The sequence below is a fragment of the Xenopus laevis genome, chromosome 1S, assembly GCF_017654675.1.
Source record: "Xenopus laevis strain J_2021 chromosome 1S, Xenopus_laevis_v10.1, whole genome shotgun sequence".
Taxonomy (NCBI): domain Eukaryota; kingdom Metazoa; phylum Chordata; class Amphibia; order Anura; family Pipidae; genus Xenopus; species Xenopus laevis.
Window position 1 is genome coordinate 132,074,937 of NC_054372.1, and position 19,333 is coordinate 132,094,269.

The 19,333-nt window shown below is 34.7% G+C and overlaps 1 protein-coding gene across 2 annotated transcripts; it reads right to left on the bottom strand.

Annotated features, from left to right (window-relative positions):
• Nucleotides 1-700: 700 nt before the first annotated feature.
• Nucleotides 701-18,554, bottom strand: slc12a3l.S (solute carrier family 12 member 3 like S homeolog). Of its 2 annotated transcripts, none has more exons than XM_018243970.2 (28): nucleotides 18,265-18,554; nucleotides 16,028-16,134; nucleotides 15,414-15,894; nucleotides 15,091-15,246; nucleotides 14,871-14,946; nucleotides 14,296-14,391; nucleotides 13,882-14,021; nucleotides 13,146-13,256; nucleotides 12,941-13,052; nucleotides 12,488-12,618; nucleotides 12,232-12,316; nucleotides 11,786-11,943; nucleotides 11,073-11,180; nucleotides 10,830-10,953; nucleotides 9,850-9,951; nucleotides 9,378-9,533; nucleotides 9,153-9,252; nucleotides 8,927-9,038; nucleotides 8,416-8,538; nucleotides 8,137-8,243; nucleotides 7,972-8,054; nucleotides 5,796-5,855; nucleotides 4,982-5,086; nucleotides 3,327-3,438; nucleotides 3,152-3,238; nucleotides 2,881-3,004; nucleotides 2,115-2,182; nucleotides 701-1,697 (listed from the first exon to the last, which is right to left on the bottom strand). In XM_018243970.2, the coding sequence occupies exons 2-28, from the start codon at nucleotides 16,114-16,116 to the stop codon at nucleotides 1,556-1,558; spliced, it is 3,348 nt and encodes a 1,115-aa protein (XP_018099459.1). In that variant the 5' UTR covers nucleotides 16,117-16,134; nucleotides 18,265-18,554; the 3' UTR covers nucleotides 701-1,555. The 2 variants fall into 2 exon arrangements, with proteins under 2 accessions (XP_018099459.1, XP_018099458.1); XM_018243969.2 differs by having other exon boundaries at nucleotides 18,256-18,554.
• Nucleotides 18,555-19,333: the final 779 nt, after the last annotated feature.

Here is a 19,333-nt window from a genome sequence, read left to right on the forward strand (position 1 = left end):
CATAGCACTCCCATTTTTTTTAAACCATTAAAACAGTTAAGGGGAATGAAGAGAGGAGGTCTGCATAACGGGGTGGCAATGATACTGTTGTATGGAACTCAACAACTTTGCCATGCAAGGATTAGCAAAGTAAGGGTAAACATATAAAAATACATGAATACATCTAACTTTCGCTTTTTCACTTATTTATCCTTTTTCCCCTACCCACCACTCGCTCATGTTCATATACACTCTGCAGCTTATTCGAGCACACACAAGTCTCTGTGGTCCAAACAAAAGACGGAAATGCTGCATAGTTTAAACATATATAGGGGAAAGAGGAGATTGACAAATTTATTTGTCTTGTAAATGGGGCTGACCACCCTAAAGAGATCCTTATCTGATTATTCATGGTGGACAGTACAAAAATTATTTTGTACTTGATGAAATTTCACCAGAAACAAAACAAAAAAAGGCTAATTTTACTTCCCCCACCCACCCCAGCAAAAAGAGACAATTGGCCAACACTGGATAGGAAAGCCTGGACATTACTGTAACCTGGTCTTTGAGTGACCAATTTAAACCTGGTGTACAGTGGATTCTTCATCCTAATGTGTAATAGCTATAGACAATAACTCCACCTTTTGTTCAGGGTTTTTTATGCTGTGGATGAATTTTAGGTGCATTGCTTAGACAGTAATACATTCATGAATCGATATGCTTGTTTTAGAATCTTTTATTATATGACAATTACTATATACAATACATTTTACAAAGAATGGCTTATATTTATGTAAAATTACCTCCCACCAGCAGAATCCCTGTCCCCAATAACCATTCAACTTGCAGCCCAGAACTACCATTTTTTTTTTAAGAAATGTAATTACATTTGCAGACTGTTCCATACTGAATATTTTTTAACAAAACACCACAAAAACAATATATACGCCTTAACCTCCCAATCCACAAAATCAAAATAAGATAATGTTCTCTAAAAGAAAAGGTATTAGGGAATTTAGTTATAAAGTAAATGCAAATTTATTACTGTACATAAAAGCATGGTGATTATTTACATACTAAAGGAAAGTTTGTCACATCATGTGAAATGCTTACAAATTGGTCTGAGAGCATCTGCAGACTTGTGGTTCTGCAAATATACTATAACTTTCAGCATCCCACTGGACATTCTGTATTGTAGTTTTGTCCCATTTCCTTTTTTCAATAATGAATGACATATCTGGTATTTACATATAACTACAATACCTTGTTTTGCGCAATGTATAATATTATTTTCCCCCATATGCAATAAAAGGCAATAATTTTGCCAAGAGCAGTAACCTATAGCAACCAATAAGATGTTTGCTTTAAACAGGAGACCAGTAAATTCTCCCTGCTGATTGGTTGTTATGGGTTACTGCTCCTGGGCAAAAATTAGTGCCTTTTATTGCATATGGGGGAAAACTTAACCCCATTTGTCTTTTATAGTAGTCCAGATGCCTTCTGATCTTCCCCAGGCTCTGTGTTTAGCACCATGTAGAGCAAATATTCCCTCCATGTTTGAACTGGTTCCATTGGCTCATTGGCAGTATACTGTGAGGGTATCCTGCTGGTTTCCTCGAATGAAAATGATTGGTGGGTTGAGATCATGTGACAGACTCTCCAGCCAGGCCATGTATAGAGAACTTGGACAGGTTTCTTTTGAAACAATGGGGAGGCTTCTGCAGGGTGAGTGAAAAGAATATCAATTGTTAATACAAAGATGTTCTGCCAAAGGACCAATTTCAATTATGGTGTCCAGAGACAAAAATGAGTGTGATATTGTCATCTTTACCTGAGGAAGGGAGGCAAGTGCCCCTGAAACATTGGGCATGCCACACATACTTTATTACCTCCCAATAAATCATTTAATTCACAATTATGAACTTAGTCCCTATAATCAAAAATCACTCCTCCAAATTTGTTCTTTACAGTTATATTTATTATTTTTCTTCCCCTTCCCATTTGCCCCCCTGACACCTTATTTGGCCACACACGAGTCTCTTACAGATAAGAAGACGAGACTTGGTATTGATACCAGATAATCAGTATATGTGGTAAAAAGATGAGTAACTTTATGTAGGTGACGGGATACTCACATTGCAATGAGAGCTGCATCATGGGAATTCTCCTTCAGGATTTCATTCATTCTCACGTAGCGTTCAGACTAAGAGAGAAACAAAAATGCCCATTAGACAAAGTCAGAGAAATGGTTACAATTATGTGGTCTCTAGTAAGGGCAGGGGAAAAATTAAAATGTGCTAGAAATAAAATAAGCAATAGGAATATTATAATGGTACAGAAGTGAAATATTTTAACTGAGAACTTTTACTCATGGTTGTCCACAGAAGGTGGCAGTTGCCCCACCCTTACATTTCCATCTGATTCCAAGAAATTGTTGTTTAATTCCCAACAACTCAAGGCAAGCCTTTATCATCTTTTACTCATACAATGATATGGGAAGGGACTAAGAAGGATTTGAAGCTAAGAGCATGCAGGCAATAGGGAGTGTTCATTAGCCGATACTATGTTGGTGGGAGGGCTTAGGATGAAGAATAAGGTTAATCTTCAGTAGGATTCTATCCTGTGTAATATTAGCATACTTGCCCCACCCTGGACCTTTTTCTGTGCATCCCCCATGCTTTTACTATTTACCATTTTTTACACCAACGTTGTGGTACACTGCAACTCTTTTGTGATGTCAGGAGCCGGAACTGGATGCAAGTTGTGTTTGCCCCGTACCACAATAGAATCCAATTTTATATTCTATCAGTCACAACAACTACAATCTGATATAAAACTTGGGTATGGATGAGGCCTCATGTATCATCAAACTTGCTTGCTGAGACAAATGCAGCCACTTACTTTAGACATGCAACGAACAAGGTCCTTTTCTGTGATAGCACATGATGGGATCTCTGCTTCTTCTGATGTTCTTTGCCTTGTGCTTACATTGTATGGAGCAATAATGTCCTCAAACACCTTCATGCTGTAAATGCATTTTGAGGAAATGAAAAGGGTAAATGGTCATAATGGCCAAGCCATCTTCTACCTGGATTTATTAGCATAACTTTAAAAATTTAACTTTTAATTCATTTTTCTTAATGGTGAAGTTGTTTTTAATCACATTACATACTTTCTGCAATGAGGCTTCTGATCCACATCAGTAAGTGCAACAACATCATGGAACCCCAGTCTGAACTTCTCCAGGAGACTTTGCATTCTGAAAGGAGACATTGTTAAAAATGCATTTAGGATGGTGGTTATCACATTTTGTCGTGCCCATCGCCTTACCCACCCACGTTACTTACTCTTTTGTCTCCTCCTCTGCTTTTTCGGTTCTGCATCTGATAAATACTTTGACTTTGCAATGGCTCCAGCGTCTCCTGCGCTTCAGCAGATATGGGATGAGTAGTGTCAAGCCTGTGGGAAGATAAGGCAATATGTCATGGGATAAGCAAATTCTCATAAAGTACAAGATATAGGAAAATATGGACACATGACACCGATTTAATAAAAATACGAGTTTTTGAAAAAAAAATGCGAACACTGGGAAAAATACTGACAAAACTTGTGCAATTTTTTTCAAATGGAAGTTTACTTAAAGTGATACTGACGCTAACCTTTTTCATTTTAAAATATGAATCTACATATAGGGGCCCATTTACCAAGGGTCAAAGTGAATTCGAAGTGAATATTCAAATTCAACAACTTGGAATTTCAAAGTAATTTTTGGGTACTTCGACCATCGAATAGGCCAAAATTAGATTCGAATTGAAAAAACTTTGAATATTCGACCATTCGAAAAGTCTCTTTAAAAAACATCGACTTTGACACTTCGCCACCTTAAAGCTGCCGAATTGCTATGTTAGCCTATGGGACCTCCTAGAACCTATAGCCAGTATTTGGCTAAGTTTTTAAAAGTCAAATTTTTTTTTTTTTTGGAAAATTTATCGAATTAAATCATTCGAATCGTTTTACCACTTCAAAATTCGACCCTTAGTTAATGTGCCCCTAAAAGTTATCTATAGGTCATGTTGATCTTTTTTCGCAGATAGTTCTGCTTTTGTAAGTAATTGTTACTTGAAGTTCCTAAACCTGACTGTCCCTTCTCAACCTGTTAGTTAGAGTTTCTAATACTAACAGACCCCTCCTGCTGCACAAATACTGCAGCCCCGTCATAAAGGAACATGGGGGCAAGATTAGAAGAGTAATGTAAAAGCATCAGGCAAATACTTTTATGACATAATTATAAATAGTATACAAAGACAATATTATGAGGTTATTTTCTGGTGTCAGCATCTCTCTAGGAAATATTCCAGAGGAATATTGAGGAAAAAAGTCCCACTGTCCTATTCATTTTCAACAAGGCTGAAAATGTAGAATGTTTTAACATACCTGGAAAACAAATAAATAAATGATAAAATAAATAATAAATAAATAGAGAATATTCCCACTGACTTCTATACAACCTCTCCAGCTTTTACTTGGCAAGATTTTTCTAGCGTCTTTTCGCATTTTATTTTTCATGAATAAATTCTGACTATTCAAGGTTTCAGAAAATGCTTGCCTGCTTTTCTTCATGTTTTCCTTGAATCAAGAAAAGAAAACACCAACTCGATTTTTTACAAATCTGCCCCATTTAACTTTTAACGTCTAATATTTTAGGGCTAGACCACACAGGGTATTTTGGCAGCAGCCTTTTACTCTCCATAAGTTGCTTCTCATTGACATCAGTGGGAAGCACTGCTAGTTATCCTGTTAGTATTACTAGTATTAGGCTAGAGTGCAATCTCTATTCGTTTAATACAAAAAGTATGTATAAACTAGCAATCTTTAAGGAAAAGAAATGGTTGGCACTATATTTTATACAGGCTTTCAAACTACTATATTATGATAAAGGTGCAATTGTCCAGGATATATTAACAGACAGCGAAAAGTAGTGTGTTGTTCTGGTTACACTCACCCCCATCATCACTCAACCAGTAAATGTGGATACTCTTTTTTCCCTGGCGGGTCTGGAACTCACTGTTTGTTTGATTCAACATCTCTGGAATAGGACTGGGGGGCTCTAATTGACAGAAGGGGAGGCAAGCATATGAATAATGGTGTTAGACACTGGTGAACAATGTAAGCATTGTTAGCTTGTTGTGGTCATGCACCTACAGTACATATTATAATTGTATTAGCTGCCAGTATGGGCCAGAAAGTGCCATTCTTTGCAGAGATTTTTTCAAATGAAAATGAAGTGCCTTACATTTAGTTTGCATGCCTTAGCAACTCATGTGCTTAGGTGCCCATAGGTGTGGCTCAAATGCATGTAAGAGTGCAAAAAGGCAGTATATAACAACCCTTATGATGGAAAGACCAATTGTTTAACAAGGCAAGACGTGCACACCATTTTGGGGCACAGTGCTTCCTCACGTTGGACAAATGAGATTAACAACTGATTGTAAAAACTTAAACCCATGTCATCCCCTCATCTTCTGGCCTCCTACATGTTGGTTTAAGACTCAGATTTGTTCCAGGGAGAAGATGAATGTTATTTGTGTTATTATTAAACAACTGTATGTATAACAAAATGTAAAGCATGAATATATATCGAAAAGAGCATCATTACAATGCATAAAACTTAATATACAAATTCTGTAGTGAAAAACCCATGACATATATGTAGGCAAAAGTTTCAACTTAGGGCTCTGCAGGTATGTGTGTTTTTTACATTCTATAAATAAATAAATATGTATACAAATACAGTGTACTGGCAGTGAATATTATACCTTTCTCATCCTCCTGATCACTGAAAGCTTCGTTATCAGATTCCTGGAATGCCAAATTCACTGTAGGACAAGAGCAGCATGCTTCAGTGTAATTCAGGATAAATACATGCATAAATAGGATGAATATGAATTAGAAGCTACTGGATAATTGTATATATATATATATATATATATATATATATATATATATATATATATATATATATATATATATATATATATATATATATATATAATATAAACAAAAAAAGTTTTATTGATCAATAAAACTTTTTTGTTTATTTCATACAAAGACCTGTTGGTGCGGTTTTCCTTTTGATTATTATTATTGATGTCTTTAACCAGTAAAATGAGTTGCTGTGTTCCTCAAACGACAAGTTGTTGAGGATGGAACAAAACAGGTAAAATAATATAGTGTAGTATTTCTTTTTAAAATAATTTAAACACCCTTGTGTTATTAAGTGATTGACTTAGTGATATTACACTTCCAAGAAACAGTGACTATACGCGATGCACTTAGTATATATTGCATAAGTTGCCACAATCATTCATGTGAATTTTTAAAGGATCGTGTTACTGTGTTGACGATTGTGCAACTTCCAAAACATAAATAGTGACTTAGTGTGCGTTAATTAAACACATAATATTGTGAAAACCATATCGCTGTGTTAACAATTTTAGTAAAAGTAAATTTGCTTATTAAGCCAGGTGAATTAAGGAAAATGAATAAAGGTGATAATTAGGTTCAAATAATAGTCCCCCAAAAAGCAGCAGGAGCCTCTAGTGGTATATTATACTCACAAGAGGGAATTTAATTCCGAGCAGTGTAATTAACTCTTTCTTCAATATGGATCTTCTTGAATCCTTGGTGGACATAAATAAGAGCAGCATGTGTAGGTACTTTTAAAACATTTTAATAACTAATTAAAAATACACTCACAAAATTTGTGAGTGTATTTTTAATTAGTTATTAAAATGTTTTAAAAGTACCTACACATGCTGCTCTTATTTATGTCCACCAAGGATTCAAGAAGATCCATATTGAAGAAAGAGTTAATTACACTGCTCGGAATTAAATTCCCTCTTGTGAGTATAATATACCACTAGAGGCTCCTGCTGCTTTTTGGGGGACTATTATTTGAACCTAATTATCACCTTTATTCATTTTCCTTAATTCACCTGGCTTAATAAGCAAATTTACTTTTACTAAAATTGTTAACACAGCGATATGGTTTTCACAACATTATGTGTTTAATTAACGCACACTAAGTCACTATTTATGTTTTGGAAGTTGCACAATCGTCAACACAGTAACACGATCCTTTAAAAATTCACATGAATGATTGTGGCAACTTATGCAATATATACTAAGTGCATCGCGTATAGTCACTGTTTCTTGGAAGTGTAATATCACTAAGTCAATCACTTAATAACACAAGGGTGTTTAAATTATTTTAAAAAGAAATACTACACTATATTATTTTACCTGTTTTGTTCCATCCTCAACAACTTGTCGTTTGAGGAACACAGCAACTCATTTTATTGAATTTATCTTTTAAACGGGAAGAGGAGAGCCCGACTGTGGTTTTGCTGGACTTTGGAACACACTAACCGGGACTTTCACAATTTTGGACTTGATTTCGTCTTTAACCAGTACACAGGCATCGCCTTTTGTTTGTCTGTGTGCACCGTCTAAGTCTAATTAATATATATATATATATATATATATATATATATATATATATATATATATATATATATATATATATATATATATATATAATATATATATATATATATATATATATATATATATATATATATATATATATATATATATATCTTTCCCTGACGAAGGCTTCTGTGCGGAGCCGAAATGTTGGATCACCAATAAATCTACACTTTCATTTGAATTATTGACTTGATGTATTTCCTCGGAGTGCTGTCAATCCCTGCATTTTGTATATCTATATATATATCTATATCTATCTATATATATATATTTATTAATATTGCATATTTTATATATAAATGGCTTGTACATATTTTTTTCTATTTAGACTTTAATCTTGTCACATCTTAAAACAGTCATATGCTTGACACTGTCAATACTCCAGGCCAGAAATGAAATATTTTTAAGTGAAAACTATTTCTAAGCTTTTTTTTTGTCAGTTACCTTGGCCTTGAAGCCTCTGTGAGACATCAAGTCCATCCTTTATGCGCAGAATGCACACTGCAAACTGGCAGTCAAATGCATCACTGTTGAAAAAAAGCAAAAAAAGTGAAATGATCCATAAAAACCATCATTTGAATTTCAAAGATAAACTCAGTTGGCACTCACTGTATAATCCCAACATATTCATCCAGGTTTTGTACTGAATCACTCTGCCAGTTATTTTTATACCCCAGGACCAGAGTATTAGGCTTGAGGCGTCCTAACCCAGAGACCTGTAAAAGCAAAAATGGGTGATTGTCCTAATAATTTTTAGGAGCTATAGGAAGGTATTTGTGAGTTAGTGGGTTCAGAGCAACAGTCATTTTCTTAAGCTGCCTGATATAAACATATAAATATATACATATACATATGAGTGATGATATATCAGGATGGTACAACTATTACCTGCATGAGACTTTTTGTTCCAGCTCTCAAGGTTTTCTCATGGATCATACTATAGAAGGATATTACTTTTCTTTTGTTCAGCCATTTCAGTTGTCCTTCTGAGTCCGTGACTTTATCAGTATCCTGAAAACAACATAGAGAAAGGTTTTACTGGCCTGCCACAGGATCTTTCAGTTGGGCCCCAGCACAGGATAATTCCCATCAAACATTTCTTATTTGAAGCGCATACCTATACAAAACCTATAATACTGATCACTTTATACATCTAAATTGAGAGTGGGCCTCAGAAGTCCAGTCCAATGCTCCACTGAAACGCATCTTTTTTAGTGGGATCTTCCCTAGAATCAATCTTAGGGAATATGTAATGGGAAATTTACTTCAGTCTTCAAGAGTGTAGAGGGAATTCAGTTCTGATGTATAAGAACTATATGGTATATACCCCAGAGTGATTATATAAAAATCAACCAAGTGGTAAGAAGAAATCATTATGATATTACCCAGTGATACTCACAATAGCAACATTGCCACAGACCATCAAACTGGTATGCTTTGTCACTGAGCTAACAAAATCTACCAGAGCAGGACGAAAGTTGGGGGGTCCAGTGAGGACCAGGCATTGTGGCCTAAGGAGAGGAAAAAAAACAATTCAAACCATGAGATAAGCGAGTCTAAAATACCAGTAAAAAATACAATACAATGTTTATGCAATACAGCTTGTAAAACAGGCTGATCACTACCTGTAGTTTTTGACATGTTCCTGAACTCCACTTAGGTTCACACTGTATGTTAGTGCCATGTTGTATGCACCAGCCTGTACTGAAGAGCCCCAGTTTACATCTGAAGACGGAGAGAAAAATTAAGTAGAATATTGGGAGGCTGTCCTCTAAATATGATTAAGTCTACAAAGCACTTGTGTCTTACTAAACACTTCAAAGGGACAAGTAAATACATGGCTCCCATACCTGGCTTCTTGTAAGTTACATAACCCAAAAGTATTATGATTATGGCAACAGCAATTATAGCTGCCCACCATGTAAGAAGAAACATAATGACCACAGATACAACAGCTCCAAAAAGAGAAGTCCACTTGCTGTAGTAACGGAAGGAGGGACGCCAGCCTGAAGAGCAAAGAAATAGACAATATGTTATAGGTTCACTATAACTAATGGGGTTCAGGTTCAAAACACTGCAGCGGGGTAATACTATGCACTGTGTCATAGAAATCTATAATAATCTTGGTTTATACAATGTATTCAAGCAGATAAAAACATTTTTACTCTAACAAGGAAAACTGAAAGATTTAGAAGTCTACAAACTTAAGAAAGAATAAATAGCACATTATAGAAATGCAAGGAAGCACATCATTTGAGAGAGAGACATCACTGTATTCATTAACTATTCAGATTTCTGTGCCACTGTTTTAATTGCTTTTACCTGGAGAATTGGTGACGGAGGCATGGAAACAACTGAAGTTGATAAGAGCATAAGAACATAGGAAAAAGTTGGAGATTATTGGAGCAATGGTGTTCAGTTCAGCTGTGGAAAATAAAAAAAAATGTTAAAAGGAATATTTGGATTGTTCTAACATCTTGTGTTTTTTGGTAACTGAAAAATAAACATAATTGACATATTTCTATGAGATAATCTAATCATAAACACTGTAACCTTTATTCTGAGAAAAGAGGCTTCCAATATATCAGCCTTAAATATGGTTGTATGTAGAAATGCTGGTAAAAAAAAACCAAACAAAAACATTATACACTTATCTGCCCCATATTATTCAACTAACATTTAGCAGCATAACACAATAATTAGATTTACAAGGCCACAATACTTAGGGGCCGATTCACTAACTTCGAGTGAAGGATTCGAAGGTAAAAAACTTCGAATTTCGAAGTTTTTTTTGGGCTACTTCGACCTTCGACTACGACTTCGAATCGAAGGATACGAAGTAAAAATTGTTCGACTATTCGACCATTCGATAGTCGAAGTACTGTCTCTTTAAAAAAAACTTCGCCCCCCTAGTTCGCCATCTAAAAGCTACCGAAGTCAATGTTAGCCTATGGGGAAGGTCCCCATAGGCTTGGCTAACTTTTTTTGATCGAAGGATATTCCTTCGATCATTGGATTAAAATCCTTCGAATCGTTCGATTCGAAGGATTTTATCATTCGATCGAAGGAATTATCTGCGCTAAATCCTTCGACTTCGATATTCGAAGTCGAAGGATTTTAATCCCTAGTCGAATATCGAGGGTTAATTAACCCTCGATATTCGACCCTTAGTGAATCGGCCCCTTAGATTCTTTATCACAATTTGATATCGCTAAACATGGAAATGCTTTTAGACACCTTAACAGGGAGATTAAACAAATGTGAACAGAGAAATTAATATAGAAATAGGAATAAGCACTCACCAATTAGTATGAAAGCAATAGCAATTACAAAGGAGAGAATGTACCCGCGGATTGGCTCATTGTTCTTTCCATAACCTTTCCCAAAAAATCCAATGAAAGGGTAAAGTTTGTCCTTGCAAAGGCACTGTTGGGTGGAGTTACACGGTTACACGGTTACAATTAAAAGAATTATCTGTTAACTAGGAATAAAAATGTTGTGTAAATGTATATTGCAAAGAAATAAATAAACAAATACTATCTTACTTGGAAGACCTTGGGGGCAGAGACAAGGCAGGCCAGAGCTGAGGAAAGTGTCGCAGCAAAGATTCCAGCAGTGATGAGAGGACTGAAGGCTGATACCATGCTCATTGCCTGGGATTGAAACAGAAACATTGCAATAACTTAACCCAAAGCATGGTACATGGAGATATACTGACCTGTACTCAAAGCAATTACTGTGAAGATTAAGGATAATAGAAATATATAGAGCAAAATTCTAATCAGGTAACTATAGCCTATCCTAGAGTACCATAGTATATAATCTTATAAACCTCATATTCCTACAAATAAAAAAGGAAAACCAAGATCTATTTTACGCTTGGTATATATGCCTTTATCATACAGAGTGATCTACCAAATTTGTGTTGTTTGAAGATTACATGGCCTATAAATTGACTGCTTACATTTTGTGGAATTGCTTGACTTAATTTTTTAGATTCTATCAGATTACAAATAAATTTGCTTTATAGAATGTAGAGAGAAATATAATGGTGTTGCTGTAGAAAATTACAGCTAATATACAGTATATATACCTGTATTTTGCATATGTATTTTGTTATTATTTGAGCATATAGATTTTCCATAAGAAAGAAATATGAAAAGCACATATTGGCAAAAATAATATCAAATAGAAGCAAATAGTATGGTATTGTCTACAGTCTTTTGCATTAACTGCACTTACTAACAGACAATCTCACCTGATAGTGGTTAGCAAGTCCATAGTAGCAACTTTCTGTTTCCCGGCATGAAGTGAAGTTCCATCCAAACTGACAGCTCAGTCCTTCACAATCCAATGTATTATTCTCAGCTATTGAGTCATTTAGAATACCTGACGCATCACGCAGAACACAGGAACCTGAGTGCAGAGTAGAGTATATACTTAGACCAGTAAAAAATGCATGGCAGTGTTACTACACACATACACAATGTCTGAGATAAGTTCAGTAAGTAGCATGCATAGTTGGAGTTTGCAGGAACTCAAGGCAACTTCAAATCAACAGATTAATTGAAAAGCTTGTTTTTTTTAGATACAATGCTAAATATGATAAATCACAGCAGTTTTTAATGTTACATTAATGCATTTTGAAATACCTCTGATTTCAGGATATACAATTCGTATTTCAGTTTACAGATATGAACTCACCAATGGTAGCGGAGACAGCCAAGTATGAAATGGTTGTCCAGAATATAGCCAGCAGTGTTCCTTTTGGTATTGCCACTGCTGGGTCCTGAAATTGACATTTCACAAGAGGTTAGCAAACATGGCTTTTCTTTACTTCCCATTGATTGCAGTAAGAACTTAAATGAGTAGTCCAAGGCCTGTGATTATTGAACACAAATAGGCCATATCACAAAATAGGGATTTATTAAAACTCACAAAAACGCCCAAATGCCAGTACCTTTAGATCTCCTGAGATGTTGGCACCTGCCAAGATACCAGTAGCCGATGGGAAAAATATGGAAAACATGGCAAAGAAGGAACTAGTTTCACCTCGCCACTCAGGAACAATGTTTTCCACAAATAAAGATCCTAAGGCAAAATAATTTTACAGTTGTTTAATTAGATAATTAGATTATGGCAGCCAGCGACAATTGTATATTATAAATTATGTAAATTCACACGTTTTATCTTATAAATTATAAATTATGTAATGTAACCTGGATATATGAAGCTATAATTTACTCTATGACTGTGCTGTTAGTTAAAATTAAATAGTTCTCTAATGCTAGATTTTTTTTTATTATTGTTGTTGCTAAAGCCATTTTATAATGTATACTTTAACAGGTTCTGCACTAAATAATTTTTAATTGAGAAAAACAAGGGATTTTCAGTGCATTGTTGGCTTACTTACCTTGGTAGCTGTAGAACCCCTTGGCTTGTTTCTCCTCACTGGGAGGGATTAATGTCCCCACAAAATAACTTGCAAAGGAAAACATGATCACGATAAAGAAGACAATCTGAGCCTGGGGAACGTCAATGAAATAAAGTATGAGATTCATTAAAAAGTAGACTGATGAAGATAATATACAGTAATACCAGTATGATATAATGCAGACCTTAGCTTCCCATTCCATTCCTGCTAATGAGACAGCGAGAAGAACCGTCACGGTAATCACTCCAATGATTCTGATGTCATTTACTGGGTCTGAAATTACTGCATTATATTCCTAGAAAAAGAGCAATATTACATATTCATTCCAGGAACCACAATTTTCTTTTTTTATCCATAAAACCTCACTTTAGATATACATCTGAACATAGGTAAATATTGTCAGGGTGTTTGAGAGCAACTTCTAAAATGTAAGTGTTGTGTAATTTTTACATAGTATTAATTTTTTTGGTTCATTTTTCATTCATTGTTCATGTTAAAAACACAGACTCATTCAGATATAGATATTAATACATTTTTGGCATAGGGTGATTTAACTCTCATCCTTTTATGAATAAAGTAGAATATGTCATCAAACACAGCAGGACTTCTGTTCCTGACAGCTATGACTCAGTATTCAGTATCTCACCTACAGGGGTAACTTCTGTACAGCTATACTTGTGACCATATGAACATTGCTGTAAATGCATTTTTAAAAAAGACCACTGTGCAGTAAAAACACTAAAGTTAAACTGGTCCAGTTTACCCTTTAGGTATAATGTGCACAATTGGTGCATACTGTATTGTACCTAGCCCTTAAGGTTGAATTATTAGTCTATATTTAAAATATATTATTCATTTATACTGAATGTTTCAGTACATTAACATATTATTTGTTGACATTTGAAAAAAACAAAACCTACAATTAGTAGATCACGAACAGTCTCTGCAAAGCCTACTGTGTGCATAGCGACTGCAACTGCATTGGCAAAAGCAAAGATGAGTCCGATGGAGCCTCCAAGCTCAGGTCCCAGGCTGCGAGAGATAAGAAAATACGTCCCACCTGCAGGAGGATGGCACAGGTCAGGAAGAGTTCTTATTTTCTGCAGATATCATCTCCCCCAATCAATCATGCTCTCAGTTAGCTAGCTTCCATTATATGGGATTATACACTAAACATTGTTAATATACTACAAACAGTATAACAAAGGATCCATTTACTCTTTTCACAATATCTGAAGAAAAGGGAGCTGGAAAAGTGTTACTTAGTTCTTTGTTACCAATATGTGTTTGTCAGTGAGCTGTTTAGCTGATTAGTCACTTCCAAGCCTACTTACCTGATTTGACTTTGCCATTGGTGGAAATGGCAGAAATGGATAGGCCTGTGATTGAAGTCACCAGGACAGACAAAAGTATGATCACCCAAGTGAGACCTTTATAATAAGTAGAAGATCAGTAGGTTATTGTGAATAAACATCACTTTCTAGAAAATGCAATTAGGTGTTATTGAACATGAACACAACCGACTGATGCAATAAAATTATTGCTTTACAAAGGGTATTGGAACTGTATTAAAACAATCAGGAATAGAGTCATATAATCAATATATAAAATTATAAAATTGAAAAAAATATAACTAGGATAAAACACAATATAAACAAAAAATTGAGCTGTAAATATAATATAATATGCCGTGTGATACCTTTCCCCCTTTTTTTCTTAAGATTAAAACTAAAAATGCTATGGTATGCAGAAAAATATTCCCAGCCTTATAATTAACATTATAAGTACAACTGCTAAAGATGCCTGTCTGTTGTTTTAATTTTTTCAATAAAGCTGGACAGTGATTTTTATCCAAAGTGTGTGGATTGGCTTTCTCACCCACCTAACCCCCTACTTATAATTAACATACCTATTCCAGCCTGTGCAGTGATCCATGGCAATCGCAGATACAAGATGACTCCCCAAATATTTAACATGCATCGGATCTGGTGAGAAAATTTCAATTACATTATAGAGAATTACAGAGAATAGATAGTGTCTGCAATACATAGATTTTTGTCAAAATTATTCTACTGTCTATTGTGTATAGTGACAAATGAAATGTACAAAGTCAAATTTGAGATTCTTACCATGACGCCTTTTACCCATCCAAAACGGACAGGTCCACTTTCTTTCTTTTTTTTCTTATTGTTTTTAGTGTTCGCCACTTCAGGGTTCTCAGGTTCATCTTTGTTACCAGTTTCCACATCTTGGTCCAAGGGCACTGGCACTGTTTGGTTTTCATCCTGCATAAAATTTAACATGTATATACACAATGGAAATATAGGATACTAAAGCACATGACAACCTATAGATGGAAAGGTATGAATCAGAAAAAAATTATAAATATGAATAAGTAAAGCCATATTCTTTGCAAGTTTCTGTGTAAGAATTATAGCGCCACAGTCCTTACCAATATAGCGTTGCGAAGAATATCTAGTGATGGGCGACTCCGTTTCAGTCTCCCAGGTGCTATAGAGTTTATGTAAAATTCATGCCTGGGTGTGGCATCTAGGGTGTTGTAGGCCAACTGTCTCTTTGAAATTAACTTTTGGCAGAAGGGCAAGGCTGAAGGACTTAGGACAATGCCAGCAGACAGAGAAGGCTCTACTTCAATTTTGTCCAAGCCCTCTTCTGACTTCTGGTTGTCTGTAGGACAGGGAAGCATCTCAAGCCCATGACTAAAAACTTCAATAGATTGATTTAGATGCTGTAATGCTTCTTGCACATTTTCTTCTGGCATTTCCAAGACTTGTCCATCTGTGGTAGAAGTATAACCAGAAGAAGCCACATCACTTCCAGAGGAACATTCAAGAGATTCCATGCTTTCAGACTTGCCAGCCCTTACAAGTGTTTCTTCAATATCACCTGAGAATTCTAAAGTTCCTTTGTTCCTATAAGATAAAAGTGTGAATTATGCCTTTATTAATAATGCCATGGACATTGGCATAAATCTTATCAACAACTTTATACCTATATTGGTCTTCAGAGCCACCAAAATAAGTATGTGCTGCAGAATCCACTAACCTATAAGGAGTTTTATCAGATCTAAAAGTGTCAGCATGCTGTACAGTGAATCTTCCAATTGAGAATTGTGGGTTTCCTGGGCAATCCATTTGCTCTAGTCAGCTGATCTATAAAATGTAAATAGTAAAGAGTTCTGGTAAATAGGATTCCCCCCATAGTAAGTCAAGCAAACATGCAAGTCTACCTATGAAAACAATAATATTTAGTATTTAAATATGTGTGTATGTAGGTGATCAAAGGATTTAGTAATGGCTCTATTAATGGCAATGTTACTAAAGGCTGGTTCTCAGCTGGTTTTGTGTGTGTGTGTATATATATATATATATATATATATATATATATATATATATATATATATATATATATATATATATATATATATATATATATATATATATATATATATATATATATATATATATATATATATATATATATATATGTGTGTTTTTACAATATTTGCAGCAATACATGGCTATCACATATCTAGTATTTGGTATAAAATGGAACCTAAACATACTATGGGGGTTATTTACTAAACTCCGAATGCAAAAATCACAAAAAATTCTTGTTTTTTTTTTTTTTATAAAATCAGACTTTTTAAAAATCACAAATTTTTCGTAATGTATTAAATCCGAGAATGGAAAGGTCAGAATCAGAAAATCCGGCATCTCAGAACTGTGGAGGTTGCATATAAGTCAAAGATTTTTTTGATGTGCGATGGGTTTCGTGCAATACCCCGAAGTTTTTGGGCAAAAATCTGAGTTTTCGGGTGAAAAAGCAAATTTTTGGGAAAATGTAATAATAAATAAGAGCAAAAAACCCTAGCAGATTTGATCGGAGTTTATAAAAGAAAATATTCCGATAAATTCGACTTTGATAAATAACCCCCTATGTTTTTCAGTTAATCTTGGAAACAGTAAGATACACATGTCACATAGTTAACTACAGACAATAATGTACAGTATGTGTACTATATGTATATGATTTTGTATGCATATATAAAGATGCATATTTATTACAGTGACTTGTTACACTAAATTTACTGATAAAAGTACACCTGCTAGCCTCCCTCTTCCAGCTAAATTCTCAGGAAATGGTGATAATTGTAGTTTTGCAAAAACTGGAGGGCAGCTATTGCCCTGTGCTTTGCTTGGATTACAATTTTTATAAAATACAAATGGAACTATAAGCTGCAAGATGCTAAAGCTTAGGTAGTTTTTCTTGTATATATTCAGTGTAAGAATAATGCAGAAATAAATAATTATCATCATGCATTTTATTAGGTTTGTGAGATTATAATATTCTAATATTTTGTTAAACCCAAACTACATAATCAACTAAACTATCGGTAACAGCTGCTATGCTTGGTCTATGGTGTTAGATTATACCCATTGGAAATGAGTCATATAGGCAAATTATGCAAAAAATAGATGATATTTTTTTTTTTTTTTAAAGTTTTATTTATTTCCAGAGCAAGTTCAACATCCAGTATAATGCAGCACTTTAATACCCTTCCGAATTGTGTCTGTAAATTACCCTCCCATTTAGACTGTAAACCCTAGGGGGTAGGATCCTCAATCTTTTTGTCTCCTTGACACTGATCACTTAATCTGTAGTGTAATTATATTTTATATCTATGTGAATTGTATTTCTAATAATGCACTTATTGTTACTTATCAATGCAGTGATCCCTTGTTTGTTCCTACTAATTTATTGTTTTACTATAGAGTGCTTTGCCCTCAAGGAGCGCTATACAGATAAAAATATACAGACATACATACATACATTTACAAATTTGTAGCATGTTAGCATTATACTGTAAAAAAAAGCAGAATGATGTGTTGAAAATAGTGTTTTCTCAGATGGCTCATATGTAACATCTTTTAAGCTTTAAAACAAGAATACACTTAACATATTCTACATTTCTCCCCCATATAATGGGCCAGATTCAATTCAGTGAGCAAAAAGGTTTATCATGCGAAAACTCATGTATGAGATCCAATTTGAGATGCAATTCAATTTAGAAAAACGTATCTCATAGAGATAAAAACTGGAGAAATTTGGAAAAAAGTTTTTTTCTCATCAAATTGAATCTGATCCATGAGTTTTCAGACGATAAACGGTGAGATAACCTTTTCTCACTGAATTGAATCTGGTTCCGAATGTGAAAGTTTGTGAAAAATATCTACTGGTAGATATTAGAAATACATTGAAATAGTATTTACCTTGATTACCTCGATTAAGAAGAGATGATGTCCTTTGATTTCTTGAAAAACTTCAAACTGTAAGCCAAGAGATTTCTAGGGGTTTTAGACATACAGATGTTCAGCTGGAAAAAGTCTTCTTCATTTCCTCCACACCATGTTTTCCCCCAAAAGCCAAACCAGAAACGCTTTGTAAGATATTTTAGTCCAGTCAGTTAAGAAACTCTAAAAGTGAATATGTACTAATAGTCATTATTCTCTTCTATGTGTCCCTCTCCTGCCTACTGGGGTCTTCTGCAACCTGCTACTCCTTATATTCAAGGACAAGACAATGCATTCCGAATAGCTCAGCCCCTTAACATACTTCTGACTGAGGTTACAGATGATGCCATCCTCTCTATTCACCTATTTTCAATATGCACACTTTTCCTAATAATATTAACTAGTTCATTGTTTCCATATGGGCCACTAATAAGGAAGGGATTAATTGCTCAGTTTCTGTTGCATAATTTGCTAACACTCCAGGGGTGCAAAATGGAAGTTTCAGTCCTGAAAACAATACAATGGCTAATCCAGATTCATTTCCAGGTCATTTAAGGACAATTACTTTCATCCACATATTTTTTGACTAGAACATAGCTGTTACTTGCCAGTTAATCTCATTTTACTTTATAGACCATTGTCTCAGATCCATAACATTTTGAAGTAAAATAAATGGACCAAGCTCAAGTGGCATTTCATAACTAATGAATCAAGCTGCAAAATCAAAACATTTTAGCAAAATATCAATGAAAAATAGTGTCTAGAAATACAGTAAAATACAATATGCAAAAGGTCTGGAAGGAAATGATCTCTCTTTGAGGTCCATAATTTCCAAGAATATCTAGGATAGCATGTTTTATTGGTCTCATTTTCGAAAGAGGCATAGAGGCAAATTCACTAACACTCCGCGCTAGTGATGGGCGAATAAATTCGCCTGGCATGAATTCACGGCGAATTCCTGCATTTCGTTACCAGCGAATAAACTCCCGCAAAATTCGCCGGTGAAAATTCGCCGGCGTCAATTTCTGATTTTCGCGTTTTTTTTATGAAATTGACA